Source organism: Phoenix dactylifera, unplaced genomic scaffold (assembly GCF_009389715.1).
Source record: "Phoenix dactylifera cultivar Barhee BC4 unplaced genomic scaffold, palm_55x_up_171113_PBpolish2nd_filt_p 000247F, whole genome shotgun sequence".
NCBI lineage: Eukaryota > Viridiplantae > Streptophyta > Magnoliopsida > Arecales > Arecaceae > Phoenix > Phoenix dactylifera.
Genome location: NW_024067742.1, coordinates 217,209 through 244,327, shown reverse-complemented (window position 1 = coordinate 244,327; position 27,119 = coordinate 217,209). Strand labels below are relative to the sequence as shown.

Sequence of the window (27,119 nt, the reverse complement as noted above, 5' to 3'; positions counted from 1 at the left end):
CCCCCTCCCGCCGCCTTGATTCTTCTTCATCCTCTCCCTCCGAACCCCGCATCGCCTCCCATAAAAAATGACCGACGCCGAGCCCTCCTCCCCTTCCTCCGCCGCCTCCGCCGACTCTTCATGCGCCGCCGTCTGCTCCACCTCCGCCACCGCGGCCGAGGCAAGCCCGCCGCCGTCGTCGGTGTGCTCCGGCTGTGGCGGCCCCACCGCCTCCATCTCCTCTGCCGCCGGCCGCCACTTCCTTGGCTTCGTCGCCGCCCTCTCCCACTCTGTCCACGGCCGCAAGATCTCCGACCCCGTTCTCCCCCTCCACCAAACCGTCACCTCCCTCCTCTCCCTCCTCCAAGCCCTAACCTCTTGGATCGATGAGATTCCCCCACTCCCCCACTCCGCCCGCTACAGCAACCCCGCCTACCGCTCCTGGCTCGCCCGCCTCTCCGCCGAGGCCCCCGCCCTCCTTCTCCCCCTTATTACCTCCAAGGAGCTCCTCCCTGCCGCTGACAAGCTTCTCCCCTACCTCCTCGACTTCTTCAGCAATGCCTCCCGCATCGACTACGGCACCGGCCATGAGACCAACTTCGCCGCCTTCCTCTACTGCCTCGTCCGCCTCGGCCTCATCAGGGAGGAGGACTACCCGACCCTCGTCACCCGGGTCTTCGTCGCCTACCTCGAACTCATGCGCAGGCTCCAGATCACCTACTGTCTCGAGCCCGCTGGGTCTCACGGTGTCTGGGGCCTCGACGACTACCACTTTCTCCCCTTTATCTTTGGCTCAGCTCAGCTTATTGATCACAAGTATATGAAGCCCAAGTCGATTCACAACCAGGACATTCTTGATAACTTCTCCCACGAGTATATGTACTTGGCCTGTGTGGCTTTTGTCAAGAAGGTGAAGAAGGGGGTGTTTGCTGAGCACTCCCCGATGCTTGATGATATCAGTGCGGTCCCGACATGGAGCAAGGTGAACAGTGGAATGCTGAAGATGTATAAGGCTGAGGTGCTTGAGAAGGTGCCCATCATGCAGCATTTTGTCTTTGGTTCGCTCATCAAATGGTACCATTTCCATCTTTCCGTTGGCATTTGATTAAGTGGAAACTTTATCTTCTTTCACATGTGAAATTGCTTCTACGCGCATGATAAAATTAGTTATTCTTTGCGATTATGATATAATGTAGATTTGGGCTCATTAATATTCATTATGGCATTTATTTTGATTGTTTTTGTGTTCCTTCCATTTCCATCTTTCCCTTGGCATTTTGATTAAGTGGAAACTTTATGTTCTTTCACATGTGAAATTGCTTCTACCCGCATGATAAAATTGGTTATTCTTTGTGATTATGATATAACGTAGATTTGGGAATTGATCTCTTGAGTTGTTCAAACTATTTGAGAGGTATACCATAGTTGTACTTTTTATTGGTAATTCATGAGCTTGTGCTTGTCAAATAATGTAGTTGGTCATGATTGCAATTACTTTTGGGGTTTATCCATGAACCAAAGACAGCCTTAGTATTTAATTGCTGTAATTGATCTCTTGGGTTGTTAAACCTTTTTGAGAGCTATATCATGGCTGTGCTCTTGATCGGTAATTCATGAACTTGTCCTTGTCAAATGATGTAGTGGTCATGATTGTTGTTTCTGGTGCATAGTGTTTAAATTACTATGGCATGGTGGCAGCTATTTTGAGACTTCCAGCTATATAGAGGTGACATATTGTATATATGCTTCATTCTAATAAGGCCTCTAAGACTATTGGTCCACACATCATGCTGATTTTCCCCCTTAATTCCGTGATTCTTAGACATGAATTTCTAAATGCAGGCAAGCAAAAAGATAGCCGATGCAAAGCTTGCAAAAGATTTCCAAGCAGTTCTGAAAGAGTTTCAGAAAGCTCAAAGGCTTGCAGCTGAGAGGGAAACTGCTTATGCCCCTTTTGTTCCTCAAGCAGTTCTTCCTTCAAGGTACTGATTTACTCACTTAGCTCTTATTAGGTCTCAAGAAGTCGTGAATAATGATTGTCAATCATGTGTGTTCGTCTTTTTCCCTTTTTTTTGGTTGTGCGAAGCTATTTAACATAAATTTGATGTATTCTCATGAATTTTCACTGGTAAATAGTAGTTTTCATAGTAATTGGTGTATTTTTAATGCTGAATTTCTGCATATTACAGTATCAATACATGATACATTGCGATCTTTGTGCCCTGCTGATCATCTGATTGCTGTAGTGTTGCCCAGATAGACAACCCAAGAGGGGGGGTGAATTGGGTTTTAAAATAATTTTACAATTAAAACTTTTGTAGATGACTAATTAATACTTTTGCAAGGTGATTAATTAGTTGCTATGTGCTTTGAGTGAAATGAGAATGAGAGAAAGAGAGACAAGCAATCACAAACACGATGTTTATAGTGGTTCGGAGCTAACCCTTGCTCCTACGTCCACTCCCCAAGCCTCATTTGGAAATTCACTATAACCCATTGGATTACAGCCGGTTGTTTTCCAAGCTCACAACCAAACTTGTTGTTTTACGAGCTCACAACGAACTCGGTCGGTTTTTCCAGGCTCACCGACTAGAACCAACCCCGATTGTTTTTTCGGGATCACAATCGAACCCTTACACGTTGGTTTTACACTCGGCTCACCAACCAACCTCTACACCCTTGATTCAATCCCCCGATTGAACCAAGCAAAGACAAGATGTAAATAAAAGGGACAAACAGAAAACAAAGCTTCTCAAAAGCAGATAAATAATAATATAAACTGAAGAGAGGTTAGAAGCCCTCAAACACGTTTGAGTTGGAGTTGAGTAGGGCTTCTTGAGCTTCGGGTCTCCTCTTGAATGTCTGGTCGACTTGAATGCAGGAGGAGGCTTCTTTAAATGCTGGGAAGAGGAAGTTGGATGGAGTTAATGCCGCTCTTCCCTCTTTTCGTTGAAAACCAACTTGCAGAGAATGAAAGCTTGATCTCTTTGAATGGAATGGTAGTTCTCTATCTTGCTATAGTCCTCTATGGCTATTTAAGCCATCCCCCACGGAAACTAGCCGTTAGACACCTTTTTCTGCCCGTTCTGCACACTCTGCACAACCTGACAATATGTCCGTTGGGGGGTCGGAGTCGACTCGCGCGATCAGGAGTCGACTCGGCTGTAGCGGGAGTCGACTCATGCTTTTCTGGAGTCGACTCGGCAACTATTCCGGATTTGAATTAAAGTGGCCTCTTCGACTTGGAGTCGACTCGTCTTGACCCAGAGTCGACTCGCCAACTTCTGGAGCTGACTTGGCATTTTCGGAGTCGGCTCATCTCATGAAATCCACGGAGCCAATTTTCAACTTGGCCCACTCGAGTCGACTCGATAATCCTGGGAGTCGACTCGGCGCTCAGAGCCCGAACTCCCGATCTTCTGTCTTTTGGCTCGTCCAGTCTTGGAGTCGACTCGAACTTCTCTGGAGTCGACTCGGCTCTCAGTTTCCGAAACTTGGCCTTCTGTCTTTTTGGTGGAGCGCTGCCTTGGAGTCGACTCGTGTATTGCGGGAGTCGACTCGAATCTCAGAGTCCGAAAACTCCTCTCTGACTTTTTCTTTGTGTACCACTGAGAGTCGACTCTCGCTTTCTTTGGAGTCGACCTGCCAACCATCGGAGTCGACTCGCGTTCCACAGGAGTCGACTCGAATCTCAGGGTCGAAATAACGCTCTCTGACTTTTCTGTCTGTAGCTTCTTGGAGTCGACTCATATTACTCCGGAGTCGACTCGGTAAGCATCGGAGTCGACTCGCGCACTTCAGGAGTCGACTCGCTGACAGGTTTTAAGTTGATGCTTTCTGTTCGTCTGTCTGTTCTCAGTCGGAGTCGACTCGTACTGGTCTGGAGTCGACTCGAGCCCGTGCCAGTGATTCTGATACGCTTGGAGTCGACTCGTAATATCCTGGAGTCGACTCGAGTCTCAGACTTTGGTTCAAACTGACTTCATACCTTATCCAAAATATCTTGAACCAAGTCTAGAAACACTTAGACACGATTTTCACTGAAACACTTAATTGAATTCATTAGTAAACATAAGATATACTCAAATGCTTTGAGCTCATCAAAATCAAATAGGAGTTTTAATCAATCACTCCACAATCTCCCCCTTTTTGATGATGACAAAACTTTGAGTATATGTAAAGTGAATTGCTCAATAAACAAGGAAATAAAATCCATAAATGAATTCAAATGTCTGGTAATTTAATATATCCAAGCTTGAAAGGTGTGAAGCAATAAATTTTGGAATTAAAGCTCCCCCTTTCATTTGGAATTATATAAGCCTTCATATCATGCAATCAATTGTTTGGCTTATATATATTTAATGATTTAGCTTTCTTAAAAACATTCAGATTCTCCCCCTCAACATATGCATTCTACTTATGATTTGATTCTCTGAATTTTCTTTTAATGTATTGAATTTTTTGATTTTAAATTTTTGGTTTTTAGAGGAAAAATCTGTCAATTTGTTCTTGAGTTGGATTCAGCTAATCTCCGAATATCCCTTGAATAGATTCTGGAGATTACTCCATTAGGAGCCCCAACAGAGAGATAATGAGCCTCGAGGTACCAAATCTACTAAGAACAAATTATGTTTTAATTTTCATTTTGATTTCTTTTATGTTGATTCCATTTACATATCTATTAAATATTTCTCCCCCTTTTTGTCATCGTATCAAAAAGGAGGTAATCAGAGCACACAATCAATCATAGATCAAATGGCACAGAATTGCAGAAAATATGGCTACTCATTGTATTGATTTGTATGTAAATACATTTGAGAATACAATAAGTAAAGCAAAACAATACATGTCAACACAAAAACAGCTAAGGTCTCCTCGAGGATGTAACTCCTCCTCTCGAGGATGTATCTCCTCCTCTCGAGGATGTGTCTCCTCCTTTCGAGGATGTGGCTCCTCGAGGCATGCGCTCAGCGAGTGCTTGGACCGCATTGGTGACGTGCTCTAGCTGTCGGATGATGGCCGAGGTGGCCCTGCTATGCATCGTGTCGAGCTCGGTCACCGACTTCTGAAGTGCATCCAGCTTGTCGATGAGCACATTCGACAAGCGCTCGGCCCCCTGAGTAGTGGTGCTCATGTCCTTCCGGATGTCATCGCGCATCTTCCGAGTGATGCCCGTGACCTCACTCATACTGGAGAACTGAGCCTGGACCAAACTCCGGACATTGTAGATCTCTTCCCGTACATGGGCCGTCATGTCAGTCACGGCTGTCAAGGAAGGGACCAACTCAGAAGATGTGGGTGCAGGAGTGGGAGCAGGCACTGAACCTCGGAGCTCCCGAAGCAGATCATCTCGCAGGTCTCGGACAATCTCCTGCCGCAACTCCAGGAGCTGCTCAGGAGCGATCCGGACCTCCATGGGTGGTGGAGCTGAGGAGGAGGGTCCGGCTGAGGTGGTAGGAGCAGAAGTGGAGGGAAAGTCAGGATAGTCAGAATCTGGCTCAGGACTAGGGGAATGTCTGGTGGTATGTGTGGAGGTGGAAGACTTCCTAACCCAGGTCTCCTCTACCTTCCGAAACCCCATCCTGTGTAGGGTCCCCGGACGCATGCGATCTGTCCATCGCAATGCGCGAAAGGGTTCCCCCTCAGGAATAGGGAGCTCGGCCTCCCTAAAGATAAGGGTGAACAACATGCCATAGGGGAGGGTGAGCCTAGGTCTATCTAGTGGCTCACATAGATACCTATAAATGAGTTTGGGGAAGTTGATTGGGGTGTCCTGAAGAATATAGAACATAAGGGCGAGGTCCCTCTCAGAAACAAAATCGAAGCGGCCAGTCTTCGGGAAGATGGACCTAGACAAGATGCTCAGGAGGATCCGCACCTCAACAGGAAGTGAGCTAGCGGACACCTCATCTAAGGGGGACTGAGGTGGGTATCCTAGAATGGCCGTAAGGGCCTCAGTCCTATCCTCGGGATGTGTGGGAGCCACCCCTACTTGTGGAAGGTGGAGGATGTGGGCAATGATATCCTCCGAAATGAACAAAGGGACACCGGCTACCGTGCCCTCTATACCCCCATCTCCCCGATGGACGGTACCGTAAAACTCTCTAACTAATCCAGGGTATGTGGGAAGATCTAACATAAGGAAATATTCTAAGCCCTGGACACGCAATATCTCACCTATGGTGAAGCCCTCCCGGGAGAGATAGTCGAAATCGACGTATCTCCCGGTGGAGACCGCCTTCCCGGCGCACGGCCTCGCGGGAACCGCCCTCGGCGGGGAACGAGCCGGAGGTTGTGGCCTCACGGGGTCGTTCTGAGCCTTGGAACGCCGCTCGGCACCGGTCGCGGAATGGGGCCTCTTCCGGCTTGAGACAACAGATTTGCGAGGCATGGTTGACCTAGAATGGGATGAAAACCTAATGGGCGATGAAAAATCGACGGAAAAAGGACCTAGGGGCGGCCGGAGACGATCTACGAGTCGACTCTAGGGTTTTGAACAGTGGCGGCGGTGAAAAGAAATGTTTTCTAAGCGATGAAGTTAGGGTTAAAAAGTCGGATCCCGACTGCAAGTCGACTCCACTGAGTCGCGAGTCGACTCGACCTCGAGTCGACTCCAAAATATGCGCGAGTCGACTCTTCTTATGCGCCTATTGACCTCGAGTCGACTCCCGACTGTATGCGAGTCGACTCCCCCTCTGCTGCCATCGTTCTCGAGTCGACTCCCGTGAATGCGCGAGTCGACTCCTCCTTACGAGCCGACTCTGAAACATGCTCGAGTCGTCTCGAACTCTGGCACGCACCTAAAAATCATGCTATGTTCGTGCCGAATGAGGGAAAATCACTAAGTTATGATCTGATTGTTGGGAACCCGCCCATGCCGCTGATATTTCAAAAATTTTCAGATGGCAGCGGAATCGGCATGCACGGGTTCGACGTTCATCGCATGAACGCTTGTTTCGAGACCTTTCGTAATTAGGTAAGAATTAAAACTTTTAGAACTAATAGGAAGATCAAATCTTCACCTTGCGCGGGTAGATGATCACCGCGAATCTGAATTCGTGGTTTTGGAAGAGGGTTCGTTTGAAGCCGTTCAAACGTCCGGCCTCTACGGGTATCCACACGAAGTAGAGAACCGATCAAAGCTTTCTTGTCTTCCCGGGGTGCTAGCTCCCTTGCAAAGACTCCTTTGATGGCTGATCTCTTCTCTTTCTTTCAACTCTTGAAAGTGCTTGAGAGGAGGAAGAAGAAGAAGGAACTCAAGGAAGAAGAACACAGCTTCTGCAGCCTTCTTTCTTTTCCCTGCGTTGGAAGAAGGATTGGAGGAAGAGGAAGACGCCAACGCTTGGACCTTGCTCTTCCTTTGCTTGCGGCTGAACCAAGAGAGGAGAGGGGAGGGTGGCGGCAGCAAGAGGAGGATGAAAAGCTCTCTTAGGGCGCCGGCCTCTAGTCCTCTTTAAAAAGGGATTGGAGCTCCTAACTTTTAGGAGTTCCAATGACAACCTACCAAATAAGAAGGGGGCGCCGGCCCTAGCTCCTCTCTTCTTGTCGCCCCAAGCATTTGGAGAGGGGCTGATGCCCCTCTTAGTTGGTTAACCTAATCCTCTTCCAAAGAGGATTAGGTGCTTCTCTCATGGTTTCATCCTAATCTAATTAGGATTGGCCAAATTGGGTTCAATCTATGCTAGTCCTAATCCAATTAGGACTTGAATGAACCATGACTCAATTGAACTCTTCAATCCTAATCCAATTAGGAGTCATGTTGATTCATTAGACTAATAATTAATTTAGACTTAAGGAATCCTAATCCAATTAGGATTTGTTTAATTTTAGTCCTAATCTAATTAGGACTCTATTTGAATCCGAAGTCCTAATCCTATTAGGATTTCTAGGAATCCTACTCCAAGTAGGAATCCAATTTTAATTCAAAACTCCTAATCTCATTAGGATTGAGGAATCCTATTCCAAGTAGGAATCCCAGTCCTAATCCAATTAGAACTCTAGGTATCCTACCCGAAGTAGGATTCTTGTTTCAAGTCCAATTAATTAATTCCCTTTGTTCTTCTTCAACTTCTTATCAATCAAATTGATTTCTTGTGATTCCTAATCACGATTTCAACCATCGGATCGGTCAATACTTCTAGTGTGTGTGACCCCATAGGTTCTATTCTGACTGGTAGTGAGATATATTGTGATCTCTATCACTATATCATTGAAAACTCCTTTCAATGGGTTGGAACGATTCCAACTCAACTCATTAGGGTTTATCGATCATCAAGATAATCCCTATGAGTCCCACCATCCACCAGTGACACCTAGCAGCATGTAGTGGCTACCCAGCAGAATAGAATGATGAACCTCTAGGTGCAGTTAAACATGTGATACAGTCCTACTATCGTGGATCCCTACAGGACGGAGGTCATGGACAACTCGTCAAACCCCATCGTCTGTCATATGTCAAGATTTATTCGACTCGAGTTCGATAGTGAAAAACTCTTTCTCCACTGTGTATACTGCCCCGGCCGAGGTCTTACGAACTCAGTCTTATAAATCACATAGGATCTCTCCTTATCTATCAAGGTCGATAGATTCCATATAGGTGCATACCCTACTCCTACAGTGAACTTACTGCAGCCAATCTACACTGCATGGACCCATATGGCTAGGGACCATGTATGTGTGCAGTCAAACTATAATAACCCCACTGTGAGCAGCCGAAGCACCGCAGGTCAAAGGACCAGTCACACTACTGCAACATCAAGCAAGTCACTGACGAGTGGATAGACATCCAAGTGACTTCTTGTATTGGTCACGCTCAGTACCCTTGTTCTCTAACAAGCACCTGCACTATCACTTCAGTGTCCCTACACTGTGGACTCAAGTCTCGTCCATCCAGAAGGAGAGTGATCTGTGCACTGATCGGATCGATCACCGTCCTCGTGATGATCCTTTGATCAGGAGCATTTAGAAATTAATCACCAATGATACATGGCTCAAATTCTCAACTCTTGAGAATATGTATCATCATCTTATTAATTTCTTGGACGATTCATAGACACATAAACAATATGAATGAAAAAGATGCCTTTTATTTATTCAATAATAAATAGTCAAGTACAAAATTATGTCCCTAGAATCAACAATGTGTCAGCCAAATTGGCTTCTAGGGCATACATCTAACAATCTCCCACTTGCACTAAAGCCAATTGGTCATATATCTTAGGCCCATCTTCTCAAGGTGGGCTTCAGTCTTTTGCTGACTCAGCTGCTTAGTGAAAGGGTCTGCCACGTTATCCGCGGAGTCTACTCTCTGCACCTCTACATATTTCTTCTCCACATAGTCGCGTATGAGGTGAAAGCGCCGCTCTATATGCTTAGACTTCTGATGAGACCTTGGCTCCTTAGCAAGGGCTATGGCGCCATTATTATCGCAGTAGAGTGTTATGGCATCTGATGTCATCACATCCAACTCTGCAATGAATTTCTTGAACCAGAAGCCTTCCTTAGCAGCTTCAGAGGCGGCGATGTATTCGGCTTCCATAGTAGAATCAGCAATGATCGGTTGTTTAGAACTCTTCCAATTCACCGTACCACCATTGCACAAGAACACGTATCCAGATGTTGACTTCCTGTCATCGACATCAGTCATGAAGTCTGAATCTGTGTACCCTTCTACCTTTAACTCTGATGATCTTCCAAAAACCAAGAATAAATCTTTAGTTCTTCTTAAGTACTTAAGAATATTCTTCACAGCTGTCCAGTGTTCTTCACCTGGATTCGACTGATATCTGCTTGTGACACTTACAGCAAGAGCTATATCAGGTCGTGTACATAGCATGGCATACATGAGGCTTCCTATTGCCGATGCATAAGGAATCTTGCTCATGCGTTGAATCTCCTCAGGTGTGTCGGGGCACATCTTCTTGGAGAGATGAATTCCATGCCTTAGGGGTAAAAGACCCCTCTTGGAGTTTTCCATGCTGAACCTCTTCAGCACCTCCTCTATGTACATTTTCTGTGACAGGCCAAGCATCCTTTTAGATCTATCTCTATAGACCTTTATTTCCAAGATATAGGATGCTTCCCCAAGGTCTTTCATGGAGAATTCTTTTGACAACCAGACCTTGACCGAGGTTAGCATGGGAATATCATTCCCAATCAGGAGAATGTCATCTACGTACAGTACGAGAAAAGCGACAGCACTCCCACTAACCTTTTTATAAACACATGGTTCCTCCTCGTTTTTGATGAAATCAAACGTTTTGATTGTATCATCGAAACGAGTGTTCCAACTCCGAGATGCTTGCTTTAGTCCATAGATGGACCTTTGCAGCTTGCAGACCTTGTGATCTCTATCACTGGAAGTGAAACCCAAAGGCTGTTCCATATAGATATCTTCATCAAGATATCCATTCAGGAAAGCAGTTTTCACATCCATCTGCCAGATTTCATAGTCATGAAATGCTGCAATGGCAAGCAATGTCCGGATGGATTTTAGCATGGCTACAGGTGAAAAGGTCTCCTGATAGTCAATACCTTCGCGCTGACTATACCCTTTCGCCACAAGCCTTGCCTTATAGGTCTCTACCTCTCCATCCGAATCTATTTTCCTTTTGTAGATCCATTTGCATCCAATAGGTACAATACCTTCTGGTGGATCTACTAAGGTCCAGACTTGGTTGGAATGCATGGAGTCTATCTCTGACTTCATAGCTTTCAGCCATTTCTCGGAATCGATATCAGATATCGCCTCGTTGTAGGTTTTGGGATCCTGTATGTGATCCCTATCTCCCACTAGGAACATTTCCTCGGTATCCTCTTCTAGTATACCTAAGTATCTATCGGGAGGATGGGAGACCCTACTAGATCTACGAGGTGGTTGAGGGACATCGTGTACTGGCTCTGTATGAATGGGTTCTATAGGATCCATGACTCGTTGCTTTTCAGAGACTTTCTCTTCAAGCTCAATTTTCCTCCCACTGCCTCTATCAAGGATAAACTGATTTTCCAAGAAGATGGCATGACGGCTCACAAACACATTGTGATCCTCTGAGACGTAAAAATTGTATCCTAATGACTCTTTAGGATATCCTATAAAACGAGCACTTATGGTCCTAGCCTCTAACTTGTCCGCCTGTAGTCGCTTGACGTGGGCCGGACACCCCCAAATCTTGAGATGACCCAGACTTGGTTTCTTACCATGCCATATCTCATACGGTGTGGTAGGAACGGATTTAGAGGGAACTCTATTCAATAAATAAATCGCTGTGAGTAAGGCATCTCCCCAAAGGAACATAGGTAAATCAGTGAAGCTCATCATGGACCTGACCATATCCAATAGGGTCCGATTTCTCCTCTCTGACACCCCGTTGAGTTGAGGTGTACCCGGAGGTGTCCATTGTGAGACTATGCCGTTTTCTTTGAGATAGTCTCGGAATTCCCCACTAAGGTATTCTCCTCCCCGATCTGATCGAAGAGCCTTAAGAGGTTTTCCAGTTTGTTTTTCTACTTCATTCTTGAACTCTTTGAACTTTTCAAAGGATTCAGACTTGTGTCTCATAAGATACACATACCCATACCGTGAATAATCATCGGTAAAGGTAATGAAGTAAGAATAACGTCCCCTGGCTAGCACATCGAATGGGCCACATACATCTGTATGTACTAGGGTAAGTATTTCAGTGGTCCTCTCCCCATGTCCTACAAAGGGTAGTCTAGCCATCTTTCCTTGAAGACAGGACTCGCAAACTGGATATGACTCGGAAGTCAATGAACCTAAAAGCCCATCTTTATCCATTTTGTTCATTCTATCTTCTCCAATATGGCCAAGTCTGAGGTGCCACAAATATTTTTGGTTTATCTCATCTCTGGATCTTTTGGATCCTTTGGCACTCACATCTTGCTCGGTAACATTCACAGATACATCCATATGTAAATGGTAGAGACTGTCAATCATAAAACCACGTGTGACTATTTTATTTCTTAAATAAATAGAACAGCAGTCTTTGTCAAATGTAAAAACATGACCTTCCTGTGCTAGACATGAAACAGAAATCAAATTTCTGCTAGCAACAGGTACATAATAACAGTCTCTAAGTATTAAACTAAATCCAGACGGTAGTCGCAGATGGTAGGTGCCCACAGCCACAGCAGCAACTTTTGCCCCGTTGCCAACCCGAAGGGTTACCGCACCTTCCGCCAGCCTTCTACTTTCCTTTAGACCCTGCATGGTAGTGCACAAATGAGCACTAGAACCAGAATCTATAACCCAACTAGAAGTAGAAGAAACCGTTAGATTAGTTTCAATAATGAGCAAGTCTATACCTTCTGAAGGTGTGTCACCTTTCTTGTTCTTTAGGCTCTCGAGGTATGAAGGACAGTTTCTCTTCCAGTGGCCTTCGACATTGCAGTGGAAACATTTTCCTTTGTCGTTAGCCTTTTTCTTTTGAACTTCCTTCTTTGGCTTCTTGTCTTTCTTCTGCTTCTTTGCAGGCTTCTTTTTCTTCCAAGTAGACTTTCTCTTGGAACCAGAAGTCAACTCAGCAGCGAGGACATTGCCCCTTGAACCTTTCAAGGCTCCCTCAGCAGTTACCAACATGTTGATTAGTTCAGTCTTAGTGCATTCAATCTTATTCATGTGGTAGTTTACTATAAACTGACCAAATGAATCAGGAAGTGACTGTAGGATCAAATCCACTTGCAATTCCTTGTGCATGTCCATACCGAGCTTCTCAAGCTCCTCTAGGTCCTTAATCATGGTCAGACCGTGATCATGGACAGACTACCCTTCGCGCATCTTCGCTTTGAAAAGCCTCTTGGACACTTCAAAACGAGCTGTGCGACTCTGCTCACCATACAACTCTTGTAGGTGTGCCAGTATGTCCCTAGCAGTCTTTATATTTTCATGCTGGCATTGGAGTTCATTAGACATAGATGCCATCATATAGCATTTTACTCTAATGTCATCATCCAACCACTTTTTATGCATCTCACGCTGAACATCAGTGGGACGTGCTGGTAATGTGGGGATATCTGAATCGAGTATATAGCCTATCTTCTCACAGTCCAAAACTATTTTGAGATTTCTAAGCCAGTCCTTGTAATTGGTTCCAGTCAGTCGGTTGGTCTCAAGAATACGGGTCAAAGGGTTTGAAGCCGACATTGTATCTGCAGAGAGTAAAGATTCTAGTTAGACTCTTGTACTTGATCCTAATCTGTCCTAAGGTCTTTTAGAACAAATGTGACTCCCACTATTTTCTCGAATTCCTCACACTCCCCTGGTAGGAAAACGGAAATCCCACACGACTAGGGTTTCTAGTGGGTATTGCGGTCCCACCAATTCACATGCCACCTCACCTAACAGTTATTGGTGACACATAGATGGATGAGTGTACAACTCTTGTACAATGCTTCTCAAGCATGTTGCAGTGCAACTTGGTCTCTAAGCCATGAAGACCTCACCTAACAGTTATTGGTCCCATTTCTTAGTTAAGTCAGACCCACCGTATAACCGTAGGAATAAAGTCGTCATTGGGTCCTCACCTAACAGTTATTGGTGCCCAACCCCACCTTTACCCTACAACATCTCATGTCTATAGAGAGGTCCAGCCCCCCAATGCAACTTGACCACTGTATCCAGCCGAGACAAGTCAACATCAGAAAGGCCTTAGCAGCTCTACTACAGTGGAAGACCTATTGACTTAATATTGGTTAATCAGGTCTTAGTGTTTGCAACTTGAGCCTTTCATAAGAGGTAATCGAACAATTGGCCAGGTAAGCAGGTGGGAGGCTCCCCTTACTCAGAGAGTAAGGTCCTAATTAAGTAACCACCTTTCATGCTTTCCTAGACACCAATTAGATCAATTAATCTAATATGACTTGCTCATGTCGGTTCACTCTCGACTTGATTGAGGAGGTTTTGATTTAGGTCTCAATTGGGTTTGCTACATCACATGTAGACCTATCTACCCGACTCTCATTCACATCACATGCAAACGGCGCATTGCAGGCAGTTATAATCGCGGCAATAATTAAAGCTAAACTTTAACTAGGTGATGATCATGGATTCTAATTAGGTCGTATTACAAGCACATGCACATCAATCGATCAAGTGGTCTTCAACTCTTGAATTGGATCCAAGCTTCCTTGATTCGATCCTTGATCAACTCTTGATCCCATCGCCATCAACCGCTTAGACCCCTGTTCATCTCATGCATCGTCTTCGACTTGATCGTTGATGTACATCACATCACAGAAATACAACCAGATGTAAAATAAAAATAAAAATAATTTACATCTCCTTTTAGGAGGCACGCAGGCCTCTCAAAACATCAAATAAGATGCATGCAAGCATCTGAAAAATTACATGACATCGCAGATCACATCGCAGGTCATTACATTTGATACCAAAAGGGGTTGAATCCTATGATCATCACCGTATGCTACAATTATAATTTTCAGATCTGAAACTTAACTGATTATATCATGACATAGGTCGCTGATCATGCTAATCATGATTCTAAACTTTGTAATCCCATTAACAATGCAATTAGAATCATCTTTTTATCACATAAAAATCAGCATGTAAAAATTCAGCACCCCTGAAAAATCTGCATGCAGAATTTTTCAGCATGCATGATCAATCAATTTTCAGATCTAATAAGCCTTTAAATATTTAATTCTTACCTTAATCTACGAAGCCTAGGCTCTGATACCACTGTTGGGAACCCGCCCATGCCGCTGATATTTCAAAAATTTTCAGATGGCAGCGGAATCGGCATGCACGGGTTCGACGTTCATCGCATGAACGCTTGTTTCGAGACCTTTCGTAATTAGGTAAGAATTAAAACTTTTAGAACTAATAGGAAGATCAAATCTTCACCTTGCGCGGGTAGATGATCACCGCGAATCTGAATTCGTGGTTTTGGAAGAGGGTTCGTTTGAAGCCGTTCAAACGTCCGGCCTCTACGGGTATCCACACGAAGTAGAGAACCGATCAAAGCTTTCTTGTCTTCCCGGGGTGCTAGCTCCCTTGCAAAGACTCCTTTGATGGCTGATCTCTTCTCTTTCTTTCAACTCTTGAAAGTGCTTGAGAGGAGGAAGAAGAAGAAGGAACTCAAGGAAGAAGAACACAGCTTCTGCAGCCTTCTTTCTTTTCCCTGCGTTGGAAGAAGGATTGGAGGAAGAGGAAGACGCCAACGCTTGGACCTTGCTCTTCCTTTGCTTGCGGCTGAACCAAGAGAGGAGAGGGGAGGGTGGCGGCAGCAAGAGGAGGATGAAAAGCTCTCTTAGGGCGCCGGCCTCTAGTCCTCTTTAAAAAGGGATTGGAGCTCCTAACTTTTAGGAGTTCCAATGACAACCTACCAAATAAGAAGGGGGCGCCGGCCCTAGCTCCTCTCTTCTTGTCGCCCCAAGCATTTGGAGAGGGGCTGATGCCCCTCTTAGTTGGTTAACCTAATCCTCTTCCAAAGAGGATTAGGTGCTTCTCTCATGGTTTCATCCTAATCTAATTAGGATTGGCCAAATTGGGTTCAATCTATGCTAGTCCTAATCCAATTAGGACTTGAATGAACCATGACTCAATTGAACTCTTCAATCCTAATCCAATTAGGAGTCATGTTGATTCATTAGACTAATAATTAATTTAGACTTAAGGAATCCTAATCCAATTAGGATTTGTTTAATTTTAGTCCTAATCTAATTAGGACTCTATTTGAATCCGAAGTCCTAATCCTATTAGGATTTCTAGGAATCCTACTCCAAGTAGGAATCCAATTTTAATTCAAAACTCCTAATCTCATTAGGATTGAGGAATCCTATTCCAAGTAGGAATCCCAGTCCTAATCCAATTAGAACTCTAGGTATCCTACCCGAAGTAGAATTCTTGTTTCAAGTCCAATTAATTAATTCCCTTTGTTCTTCTTCAACTTCTTATCAATCAAATTGATTTCTTGTGATTCCTAATCACGATTTCAACCATCGGATCGGTCAATACTTCTAGTGTGTGTGACCCCATAGGTTCTATTCTGACTGGTAGTGAGATATATTGTGATCTCTATCACTATATCATTGAAAACTCCTTTCAATGGGTTGGAACGATTCCAACTCAACTCATTAGGGTTTATCGATCATCAAGATAATCCCTATGAGTCCCACCATCCACCAGTGACACCTAGCAGCATGTAGTGGCTACCCAGCAGAATAGAATGATGAACCTCTAGGTGCAGTTAAACATGTGATACAGTCCTACTATCGTGGATCCCTACAGGACGGAGGTCATGGACAACTCGTCAAACCCCATCGTCTGTCATATGTCAAGATTTATTCGACTCGAGTTCGATAGTGAAAAACTCTTTCTCCACTGTGTATACTGCCCCGGCCGAGGTCTTACGAACTCAGTCTTATAAATCACATAGGATCTCTCCTTATCTATCAAGGTCGATAGATTCCATATAGGTGCATACCCTACTCCTACAGTGAACTTACTGCAGCCAATCTACACTGCATTGACCCATATGGCTAGGGACCATGTATGTGTGCAGTCAAACTATAATAACCCCACTGTGAGCAGCCGAAGCACCGCAGGTCAAAGGACCAGTCACACTACTGCAACATCAAGCAAGTCACTGACGAGTGGATAGACATCCAAGTGACTTCTTGTATTGGTCACGCTCAGTACCCTTGTTCTCTAACAAGCACCTGCACTATCACTTCAGTGTCCCTACACTGTGGACTCAAGTCTCGTCCATCCAGAAGGAGAGTGATCTGTGCACTGATCGGATCGATCACCGTCCTCGTGATGATCCTTTGATCAGGAGCATTTAGAAATTAATCACCAATGATACATGGCTCAAATTCTCAACTCTTGAGAATATGTATCATCATCTTATTAATTTCTTGGACGATTCATAGACACATAAACAATATGAATGAAAAAGATGCCTTTTATTTATTCAATAATAAATAGTCAAGTACAAAATTATGTCCCTAGAATCAACAATGTGTCAGCCAAATTGGCTTCTAGGGCATACATCTAACACTGATTTGATGATCATTGTAAAGAAACTCTAAATTAACCACAATCTAATCATCAAAATCAATGAACCAGTGGAAAACACCACTAGGATGGATCAATCACTCCTAATCTCCTCCTAAGCACACTAAATCTCTCTTCACTTAAGGGTTTTGTAAAAATGTCAGCTAATTGATCATCAGTACAAACAAATTGAAGTGTCACATCACCATTCAGTACATGATCTCTTATGAAGTGATGTCTTATCTCAATATGTTTAGTTCTTGAATGCTGAATTGGATTTTTAGTTAGATTAATGGCACTTGTATTATCACAATTAATGGGAATTTTGTCTTGTTTAATGCCATAATCTTCTAATTGTTGTTTGATCCACAAGATTTGAGCACAACAACTCCCGGCTGCAACATATTCAGCTTCAGCAGTAGATAAAGCAACCGAGTTTTGTTTCTTGCTAAACCATGAGATTAGGTTTTCTCCTAGAAATTGACAAGACCCGCTGGTACTTTTTCTATCAAGTTTACATCCAGCAAAGTCTGAATCTGTGTATCCTATTAATTTTAGGCTAGATTCTTTAGAATACCATAAACCTATATTCTTGGTTCCTATTAGGTATTTAAAGATTCTTTTGACTGCAATTAGATGAGATTCTTTAGGATTAGACTGATATCTTGCACACATGCAAACACTAAACATGATATCAGGTCTACTTGCAGTTAAATACAACAAAGATCCTATCATACCTCTATATAGCTTCTGATCTACAGATTTACCTGATTCATCTTGGTCTAATTTGCATGATGAGCTCATGGGGGTGCTGATTGATTTGTTTCCCTCCATATCAAACTTCTTGAGCATCTCCTTGATGTATTTGGCTTGACTGATGAAGATGCCTTCTTCAGATTGTTTGATTTGAAGTCCAAGGAAGTAATTCAGCTCTCCCATCATGCTCATTTCAAATTCACTCTGCATCAAATCAGCAAATTCTTCGCAGAGGCGATTGTTAGTAGCACCGAAAATAATATCATCAACATAAATCTGTACTAATAACATATCTTTGTTTTGCCTTTTCAGAAACAGTGTTGTATCTACATTACCCCTAGAGAACTCATGTTCTAATAGGAATTTGCTAAGTCTCTCATACCATGCTCTAGGTGCTTGTTTCAAACCATAAAGTGCTTTGTTCAATTTATAAACATGATTAGGGTATTGATGATTTTCAAAACCAGGAGGTTGTTCTACATATACCTCCTCATTAATATACCCATTTAAAAATGCACTTTTTACATCCATTTGAAATAATTTAAAGTCCTTAGAGCATGCAAAAGCTAGTAAAAGTCTAATTGCTTCAAGTCTAGCTACCGGAGCAAAGGTTTCATCAAAATCTATACCTTCTTCTTGATTATAACCCTTTGCTACTAGTCTAGCCTTATTCCTTATTACAATACCATTTTCATCAAGTTTATTTTTATAAATCCATTTGGTACCTATAATTGAATATTCAGTAGGTCTTTCAACTAGATTCCATACTTTGTTTCTAGTAAATTGGTTTAATTCTTCTTGCATTGCATTTATCCAATTTACATCTTTTTCAGCTTCTTCTATGTGTTTGGGCTCAAAATGTGAAACGAAAGCTAGATGATTGTTTAAGTTCCTAAGGGATGCTCTAGTCCTAATAGGTTGAGACGGATCATCTAGAATTAATTCCTTAGGATGCCCGTGAGCATACCTCCAAGCTTTAGTTAGCCCATGATCTACTATAATCTCTTGGCTTGATGATGCATCTTCAATTAATCTTTGATTGTTATCTTGTAATGTCATCTCATCAATCTTTTCTTCAAGAATTTCCGTATCATCATCAAAATTAACTCTCTTACTAGAGGAGATATCACTCGAGTCATCAAAAACAACATGTATAGATTCTTCTATGACTAGGGTTCTTTTATTAAAGACTCTATAGGCTTTACTAGTTGTAGAGTACCCTAAGAATATGCCCTCATCAGATTTAGAGTCAAATTTTCCTAGATTATCTTTCCCATTATTATGAACAAAACACCTACATCCAAAGATATGAAAATAGTTTACCTTTGGTTTTCTGTTTTTCCAAAGTTCATAAGGTGTTTTCTTTATAATGGGTCTTAATAGAACTCTATTTAATATATGACAAGAAGTATTAATGGCTTCTCCCCAAAAGTACTTAGGGAGGTTACTTTCACATAACATAGTTCTAGCCATTTTCTCTAGAGTTCTATTTTTCCTCTCCACAACTCCATTTTGTTGTGGTGTCCTAGGTGCAGAAAAATTATGAGTTATCCCCTTTTTACTACAAAACTCATTGAATAACTGATTTTCAAATTCGGTTCCATGGTCACTTCTAATGGCTATGACTAAAGAATCTCTAGCATTTGTTACTTCCTTATGAAACTTTTTAAAGACTGAAAAAGCTTGATCTTTATGTGCTAAGAACATAACCCAAGTGAATCTAGAGTAATCATCTACGATAACTAGACCATATTTATTTCCTCCTAGACTTGTGGTTCTAGTTGGTCCGAAGAGGTCCATGTGTAGTAGTTCTAGAGGTCTAGAGGTAGAGACACAATTTATAGATTTAAAGGAGTTCCTTGATTGTTTGCCAAATTGACATGCTTCACATATTTTATTCTTTTCAAATTTTAATTTTGGCAAACCTATCACAGAATCTCTTTTAACTAGTTTAGATATGGTGTCCATGCTTGCATGACCTAACTTACGATGCCATAACCAACTAGCATCATTATCCTTGGTTTCATTAACCACTAAACATGGGTTGTGTTTGGCAAGATCCTCAAGGTCTACAACATACACATTTCCACGTCTTATTCCTTTAAAAACTAAACTATTGTCATTTGGGTTTGTTATGATGCATAGTGATGGTTTAAATATGACATTATAGCCTCTATCACATAATTGACTAATGCTTAATAAATTATGCTTAAGACCATCAACATATCGAACATTATCTATAAAAGTAGAAGGAGTAATTTGTACTTTACCTATACCAATGATGTGACCTTGGTTGTTGTCTCCAAAAGTCACAGCACCTCCCTTCTTAGCTTCAAGGGTGAAGAATTGATCCTTGTCACCCGTCATGTGTCTCGAGCAGCCACTATCCAAGTACCAGCAATTTTTGTTGACCTTGGCTGCAAGACACTCCTACACAAGCAAATCATGTAATCTTAGGTACCCAAGTTTTCTTGGGTCCTTCATGGTTAGTCATGTTGGTTCCTTTTGGAACCCATACCCTTTTAACTTTTCTTTTTGTTTTTCCTTTTCTATAATTGCACACATTTGCTTTATGTCCTACAGTTCCACAACAAAAACAGGTTATTTTCTTAGTTTTACTTTCTCCTGCTTTAACAAAGAAGTTACTAAGAAGTTTTTGCTTATTTTTAGGTTTATACCCTAAACCCGCTCTATTGAATACCGCTCGTTGACTGTTAAGTATCATATTCAATTTTTCAGAACTATATGTAAATTTTTCAATCAAAGGTTTGTATTTTTCAAGTTCTTTAGTTAGAGTTTGTTTTTCTGTTTTCAGAATGTTTAAGTCTTTTATGAGATTCTCGTTTAAGATTGGTTTATTGTTTTTAAGTTCTGAAATTTCCTTAGTTAGTTTTTCATTATCTTTGCTCAAGGTATTAGTCTTTTGAGTTAAGAGTTGGTTGCTTGTCTTAAGTTCTAGATTTTCTTTGGTGATATAGTCCTTATCCTTAACTAATTTATCGCATTTATGTAGGTAAGATTGATTAGCTAGTTTTAGCTCTTTATTCTTAACGTTTATAGCCTTATATTCAATCATTAGTTCATTAAATGCATCATACAGTTCATCAAAAGTAAAATCAAGATGTGTTTCGGATGTTACCTCATTTTCATTGGCCATGAAGCAGAAATTGGCCTTTTCTTCTTGTTCTTCATCCGATGATGACGATGATGCGTCGGAGTCCGATAAGGTGGTGACAAGAGTTTTCTTCTTCTTGTACTTGCTGCTCTTCTTTAGTAAGGGACACTCAGCTCTGATGTGTCCCGGCTTTTTGCACTCATAGCAACCAATCCCCTCATTTTTCCTTTCCTTACCTTTATCCTTGCGATAGGAATTTGAGGGGCCTCTCCTTTGATGATAGGACTTCTTGTGGTTGATGAATTTTCCGAATTTGCGCACAAGAAGAGCCTCATCATCATCTCCCTCATGATCCTCTTCTTCACTGCTGCTACTGCAAGATAAGTCCTTGTTAGATGATGTAGATTTAAGAGCTATTACCTTTTTCTTATGGGTGGACTCTTCTTCGCTGTGCTGCTTCATTGTTAGCTCGTGAGTCATTAGGGATCCAAGGAGCTCTTCAAGTGGAAGTTTGTTCAAGTCCTTAGCTTCTTGGATTGCCGTCACCTTGGCTTCCCATGACCTTGGTAGACAGCGAAGAATTTTTCTGACAAGATCACTGTTAGTATAGTTTTTGCCATGGCTTTTTAGGCCATTGACAATGTCAGTAAACCTAGTGAACATGCTAGTGATTGTCTCATTAGAATCCATCTTAAATAGTTCATACTTATGAACTAATATATTTATTTTGGATTCTTTGACTTGATTCGTGCCCTCATGGGTCACTTCAAGTCTGTCCCAAATCTCTTTTGCAGAATTGCAAGTAGAGACTCTATTGAATTCATTCCTATCTAATGCACAGTAAAGCACATTCATTGCTTTAGAATTGAGTTGTGCCTTTCTCATGTCATGTTCATCCCAATCCTTTTCTAGTTTGGGTACAGTGACCCCCTCTACATAGATGGATGGGATGTATGGTCCATTTGATACAATGGTCCACATCTCATAGTCTTGGGCTTGGATGAATATTCTCATCCTAGCCTTCCAATATGAGTAATCGGATCCATTAAAGAATGGGGGTCTTTGGGTGGACTGACCCTCAATGTGGGAAGATCCAAATGGGGTTGTCATTTCGATCTTTTACTCTTAGGGTAGAAGAGTTTAGGCTCTGATACCACTTGTTGCCCAGATAGACAACCCAAGAGGGGGGGTAAATTGGGTTTTAAAATAATTTTACAATTAAAACTTTTGTAGATGACTAATTAATACTTTTGCAAGGTGATTAATTAGTTGCTATGTGCTTTGAGTGAAATGAGAATGAGAGAAAGAGAGACAAGCAATCACAAACACGATGTTTATAGTGGTTCGGAGCTAACCCTTGCTCCTACGTCCACTCCCCAAGCCTCACTTGGGAATTCACTATAACCCCTTGGATTACAGCCGGTTGTTTTCCAAGCTCACAACCAAACTTGTTGTTTTACGAGCTCACAACGAACTCGGTCGGTTTTTCCAGGCTCACCGACTAGAACCAACCCCGATTGTTTTCCCGGGATCACAATCGAACCCTTACACGTTGGTTTTACACTCGGCTCACCAACCAACCTCTACACCCTTGATTCAATCCCCCGATTGAACCAAGCAAAGACAAGATGTAAATAAAAGGGACAAACAGAAAACAAAGCTTCTCAAAAGCAGATAAATAACAATATAAACTGAAGAGAGGTTAGAAGCCCTCAAACACGTTTGAGTTGGAGTTGAGTAGGGCTTCTTGAGCTTCGGGTCTCCTCTTGAATGTCTGGTCGACTTGAATGCAGGAGGAGGCTTCTTTAAATGCTGGGAAGAGGAAGTTGGATGGAGTTAATGCCGCTCTTCCCTCTTTTCGTTGAAAACCGACTTGCAGAGAATGAAAGCTTGATCTCTTTGAATGGAATGGTAGTTCTCTACTTTGCTACAGTCCTCTGTGGCTATTTAAGCCATCCCCTACGGAAACTAGCCGTTAGACACCTTTTTCTGCCCGTTCTGCACACTCTGCACAACCTGACAATATGTCCGTTGGGGGGTCGGAGTCGACTCGCGCGATCAGGAGTCGACTCGGCTGTAGCGGGAGTCGACTCATGCTTTTCTGGAGTCGACTCGGCAACTGTTCCGGATTTGAATTAAAGTGGCCTCTTCGACTGGGAGTCGACTCGTCTTGACCCGGAGTCGACTCGCCAACTTCTGGAGCTGACTTGGCATTTTCGGAGTCGGCTCATCTCATGAAATCCACGGAGCCAATTTTCAACTTGGCCCACTCGAGTCGACTCGATAATCCTGGGAGTCGACTCGGCGCTCAGAGCCCGAACTCCCGATCTTCTGTCTTTTGGCTCGTCCAGTCTTGGAGTCGACTCGAACTTCTCTAGAGTCGACTCGGCTCTCAGTTTCCGAAACTTGGCCTTCTGTCTTTTTGGTGGAGCGCTGCCTTGGAGTCGACTCGTGTATTGCGGGAGTCGACTCGAATCTCAGAGTCCGAAAACTCCTCTCTGACTTTTTCTTTGTGTACCACTGAGAGTCGACTCTCGCTTTCTTTGGAGTCGACCTGCCAACTATCGGAGTCGACTCGCGTTCCACAGGAGTCGACTCGAATCTCAGGGTCGAAATAACGCTCTCTGACTTTTCTGTCTGTAGCTTCTTGGAGTCGACTCATATTACTCCGGAGTCGACTCGGTAAGCATCGGAGTCGACTCGCGCACTTCAGGAGTCGACTCGCTGACAGGTTTTAAGTTGATGCTTTCTGTTCGTCTGTCTGTTCGCAGTCGGAGTCGACTCGTACTGGTCTGGAGTCGACTCGAGCCCGTGCCAGTGATTCTGATACGCTTGGAGTCGACTCGTAATATCCTGGAGTCGACTCGAGTCTCAGACTTTGGTTCAAACTGACTTCATACCTTATCCAAAATATCTTGAACCAAGTCTAGAAACACTTAGACACGATTTTTACTGAAACACTTAATTGAATTCATTAGTAAACATAAGATATACTCAAATGCTTTGAGCTCATCAAAATCAAATAGGGGTTTTAATCAATCACTCCACATGTAGCCTGGTTATTTTTGTGCAGCTATACTGCTAGAGAGAGAGATGTTAGTGCTGATAAAACATCTGAACAGCGTGCTCTGCTTGTGGAATCTAGAAGGTGAGAGGTCTTTCTATTTTAATCCTTTGATGCATAATGATTATATAGTTGAGTCCGTTTGTGAAATTGCCATGCTTGGCACAAAAGACTGTAGTACTGATATTTAAACACTTCTAGATGCTGTGCCAGGTATTACCTTTTTGACAAGATTCTCTTTAAGTTAATTGTTCATATCAATCATTATATAATTCATTTTACTACATTTAGCTTCTAATTAGATGAAGAGTTAGGTCTCTCAACTTTGAGTGGTAGGACCTAATGATTATAAAAGTTAAATCCTCAACTCAAATTAATAGTTTCTTTTTTTCTTTTTTTTTAGAACCATCTCTGATTCAAATAGTCAAGAAAAAAAAGCCAGATATGCCCAACATATACAAACATACACACACACACACACACACACACACACACACACACACACACACACACACACACACACATATATATGTATGTATATATCCAAATTTTTGTTAAGAAATGTCCTAAAAGTATATAGAACATAGTCATTGTTTCCCTTTTTTCTAGGAGCCTAATTAATTCCAAATATGGTTAACAAAAGTAGATGTTGTCGTCTCCTTCTATGATCCAACAATCAACTTCATTGTGGAGGATGATGTCCAAAATGCGGTATACATTTCCCTTCTAGATGCCATGCTTTCCCTTTTGTGAATTTTTTATTATCTTTTTATTTGTTGTTTCATATAGTAGTTGATTCCCATTATGTTATCCATTAATCAACTTGTTTTCTGTTTGGTACTTTTCTATTGGTGATCTTGCAAGAATCAAGTCTCCTAGAATTTATGCTTCTAAACACTGATACAATAATTTCTTTTGCTAAGGATACTGGTTGTACTGAGATGACTGCTTTCCTATTGATGCTAATTATTTGCCTCTTTTATACATATAGAGGAGATGATATATTGCTCACTGAACGTTCTTGGTCCCAGGTTGTTAATAATTTACTGAACCCAGCAGGACAGAATCTAAGAATCAGGGAGCATCTTCAGGTGCTAGATTTCCCTGTTCTTTAAAAGTTACTGCTGTTCCATTTCTCTTTCATTGCTATTGCCAACTTACATTCTATTTTTTAAGTTCTTTTGAAATTGGAAGCTTAATTTATCTGGTCGTTATTTGCACTAAATTGAAACTGTGTTATTGTTTTATTTATGCAAGTATTAACCTTGTGAGTTTGAATTCATTCGGTTTTTTCCACACAAAATAAAATTTAAATATAGAAGTAAAATCTTTTTTCTCTACAGTAAGGACTTGTATTTCAAGACAGAAAGCAAGTTTGATGAAAGAAGATAGATGCCCTCACCCCCCACCCCAAAGAATAAAGAAAGAAAAACATGCAAAAAATAGAATTAACGAACAGATTCTGTCCCAATCAGGCCAATCATTGTCTTGCCTTTAGGATCTACTAATTCATAATATGATATTGTAATGCAGGAGTTCAAGAGGTTGTTTAGGGAAGATGCTATGGATTATGCTACGTGCACAGCTAATGTCAAGAGGAAACGACCTACTCCAAGAAGTTTGAGAGGTGGAAAAGCTCCATGGGATAAAGGTGAAGATGATGAGGATGGAGAAGATGATGATGATGACTGTATGGGAGGGCCACGAAAGCTCGACTTTAGAAACCAAAAAGAGCAATGGCAGCAGGGTTACCAGACAACAACAATTGTAATTATAACTTGTGCAACATTACTATACATTATATGATTATAGTGAGAGGGAAGATTGGTGTGGGAATTGTTCAATAGTAGTGACAAAGTAGTTTGATTATATGACAATTTAAATATTTCGAATGATTTGAATGTTTGTGTCAATGTAAATGTAATATAGGTTTATATTGTTATAATGTGTTTTTATAATTTACATTCGTATTTTTATTTTTTTAAAAAAATAGCAATCCCGACGCTTTAAAGCGTTGGTAAATAAAAGTTGTGGCACGCCTATGCCGACGCTACAAAAGCGTCGGCAAAAATACATTTACCGACACGTTAAAGCGTCGGCAAAAACAAGGCTTTCCCGACGCTAATGAAAGCGTCGGAAAAAATGACATTTACCGACGCTTTAAAGCGTCGGCAAAAAACAAGGCTTTCCACAACTGGGCGGGCTTTCTAAACGCTTTAAAGCGTCGGCGAATGTAATTTTTGCCGACGCTTTCATTAGCGTCGGGAAAGCCTTGTTGTTGCTGATGCTTTCTCTTAACGTCGGCAAAAACTTTTGCCACTCCGGTATCGCCAAAGCGGAAACTTTAGCCGACGCTTATAAACATCGGTAAAGATTACAAAAAGCGCCGGGAAAGATGAGTTTTCTTGTAGTGTGGTCTCTTCAGTATGGCGACATCAATATGGACTTAAATGATTTGGTCAAGGAGTTCTCTTTGGATGAAATCTAGAATGCTGTCTTCTCTTCAAGAATACTCAATTTTATGCCCAAAACTTAAGTTCTCAACAAATTGGAAAAATATCGATATTACCTCTCGAAGAGTAACAATAATCTCATCCAAACCACCACAATGTGATGAATCCAAGAATATAATAAGATCCCTAGTAATAAAAAATACAACTCTTTATAGCATCCAATACAATTCTTAGACAGAAACTGAATTTGTTAAATCTTCATGTGAAAAACCACACTTAAGAAAGATAAGAGAAAAATCTGTTTCTTCTTCTTTTTTTCTCCGTTCAGCATGCAAAGCTTCTAGCGTCCTTTCTTCTTCGCTGCACATCACTCTCTCTACTCCTCTCTCTGTTAAGTGCCGCCACCACCCCCTCTTAAGATTTCAGCTTTTTGTTTTAAAGCAAAGGGATGAAGCCCTAGTGGGCTATCTGCCACGCCCACCCCCAAATGGGCTCGACCCACTTACAAATTTTCCTTTTCCTTTGTGTACTCACTTTTGAAGGCGTACCATTAATTTTGCAAGCCACTTTTCTTGAACCGCAGTTGTGAATTTTTGCTCCCATAGATGCTTCAAACTCCTTTGATCAGTCTGTACTATGAATTTGCGTCCAAGCTAGTAGGGCCTCCATTTTCTCATTGCAAACACTAAAGCCAACATTTTTTTCGTAAGTAGATAAAAG

At 42.1% G+C, this 27,119-nt stretch overlaps 1 protein-coding gene and 1 long non-coding RNA gene across 3 annotated transcripts; one reads left to right on the top strand and one right to left on the bottom strand.

Annotated features, from left to right (window-relative positions):
• On the top strand, positions 1–24,598 carry LOC120105274 (serine/threonine-protein phosphatase 2A activator-like). Of its 2 annotated transcripts, none has more exons than XM_039117599.1 (2): positions 1–1,053; positions 24,556–24,598. In XM_039117599.1, the coding sequence occupies exons 1-2, from the start codon at positions 68–70 to the stop codon at positions 24,581–24,583; spliced, it is 1,014 nt and encodes a 337-aa protein (XP_038973527.1). In that variant the 5' UTR covers positions 1–67; the 3' UTR covers positions 24,584–24,598. The 2 variants fall into 2 exon arrangements, with proteins under 2 accessions (XP_038973527.1, XP_038973528.1); XM_039117600.1 differs by lacking the exon at positions 24,556–24,598 and adding an exon at positions 1,822–1,958.
• LOC120105275 lies at positions 2,046–24,159 on the bottom strand. The gene is made up of 2 exons (XR_005507671.1): positions 23,931–24,159; positions 2,046–2,219 (listed from the first exon to the last, which is right to left on the bottom strand). It is a non-coding gene; the product is annotated as an uncharacterized LOC120105275 (long non-coding RNA).
• Positions 24,599–27,119: the final 2,521 nt, after the last annotated feature.

What these genes read in the sequence shown, in the direction of transcription:
- LOC120105274 (XM_039117599.1), top strand. Translation starts at nt 68, where the DNA reads ATGACCGACGCCGAGCCCTCCTCCCCTTCCTCCGCCGCCTCCGCCGAC. An exon ending in TTTGGTTCGCTCATCAAATG is followed by an intron (nt 1,054 to 24,555) that starts GTACCATTTCCA and finishes CCTTTTTTCTAG; the next exon opens with GAGCCTAATTAATTCCAAAT.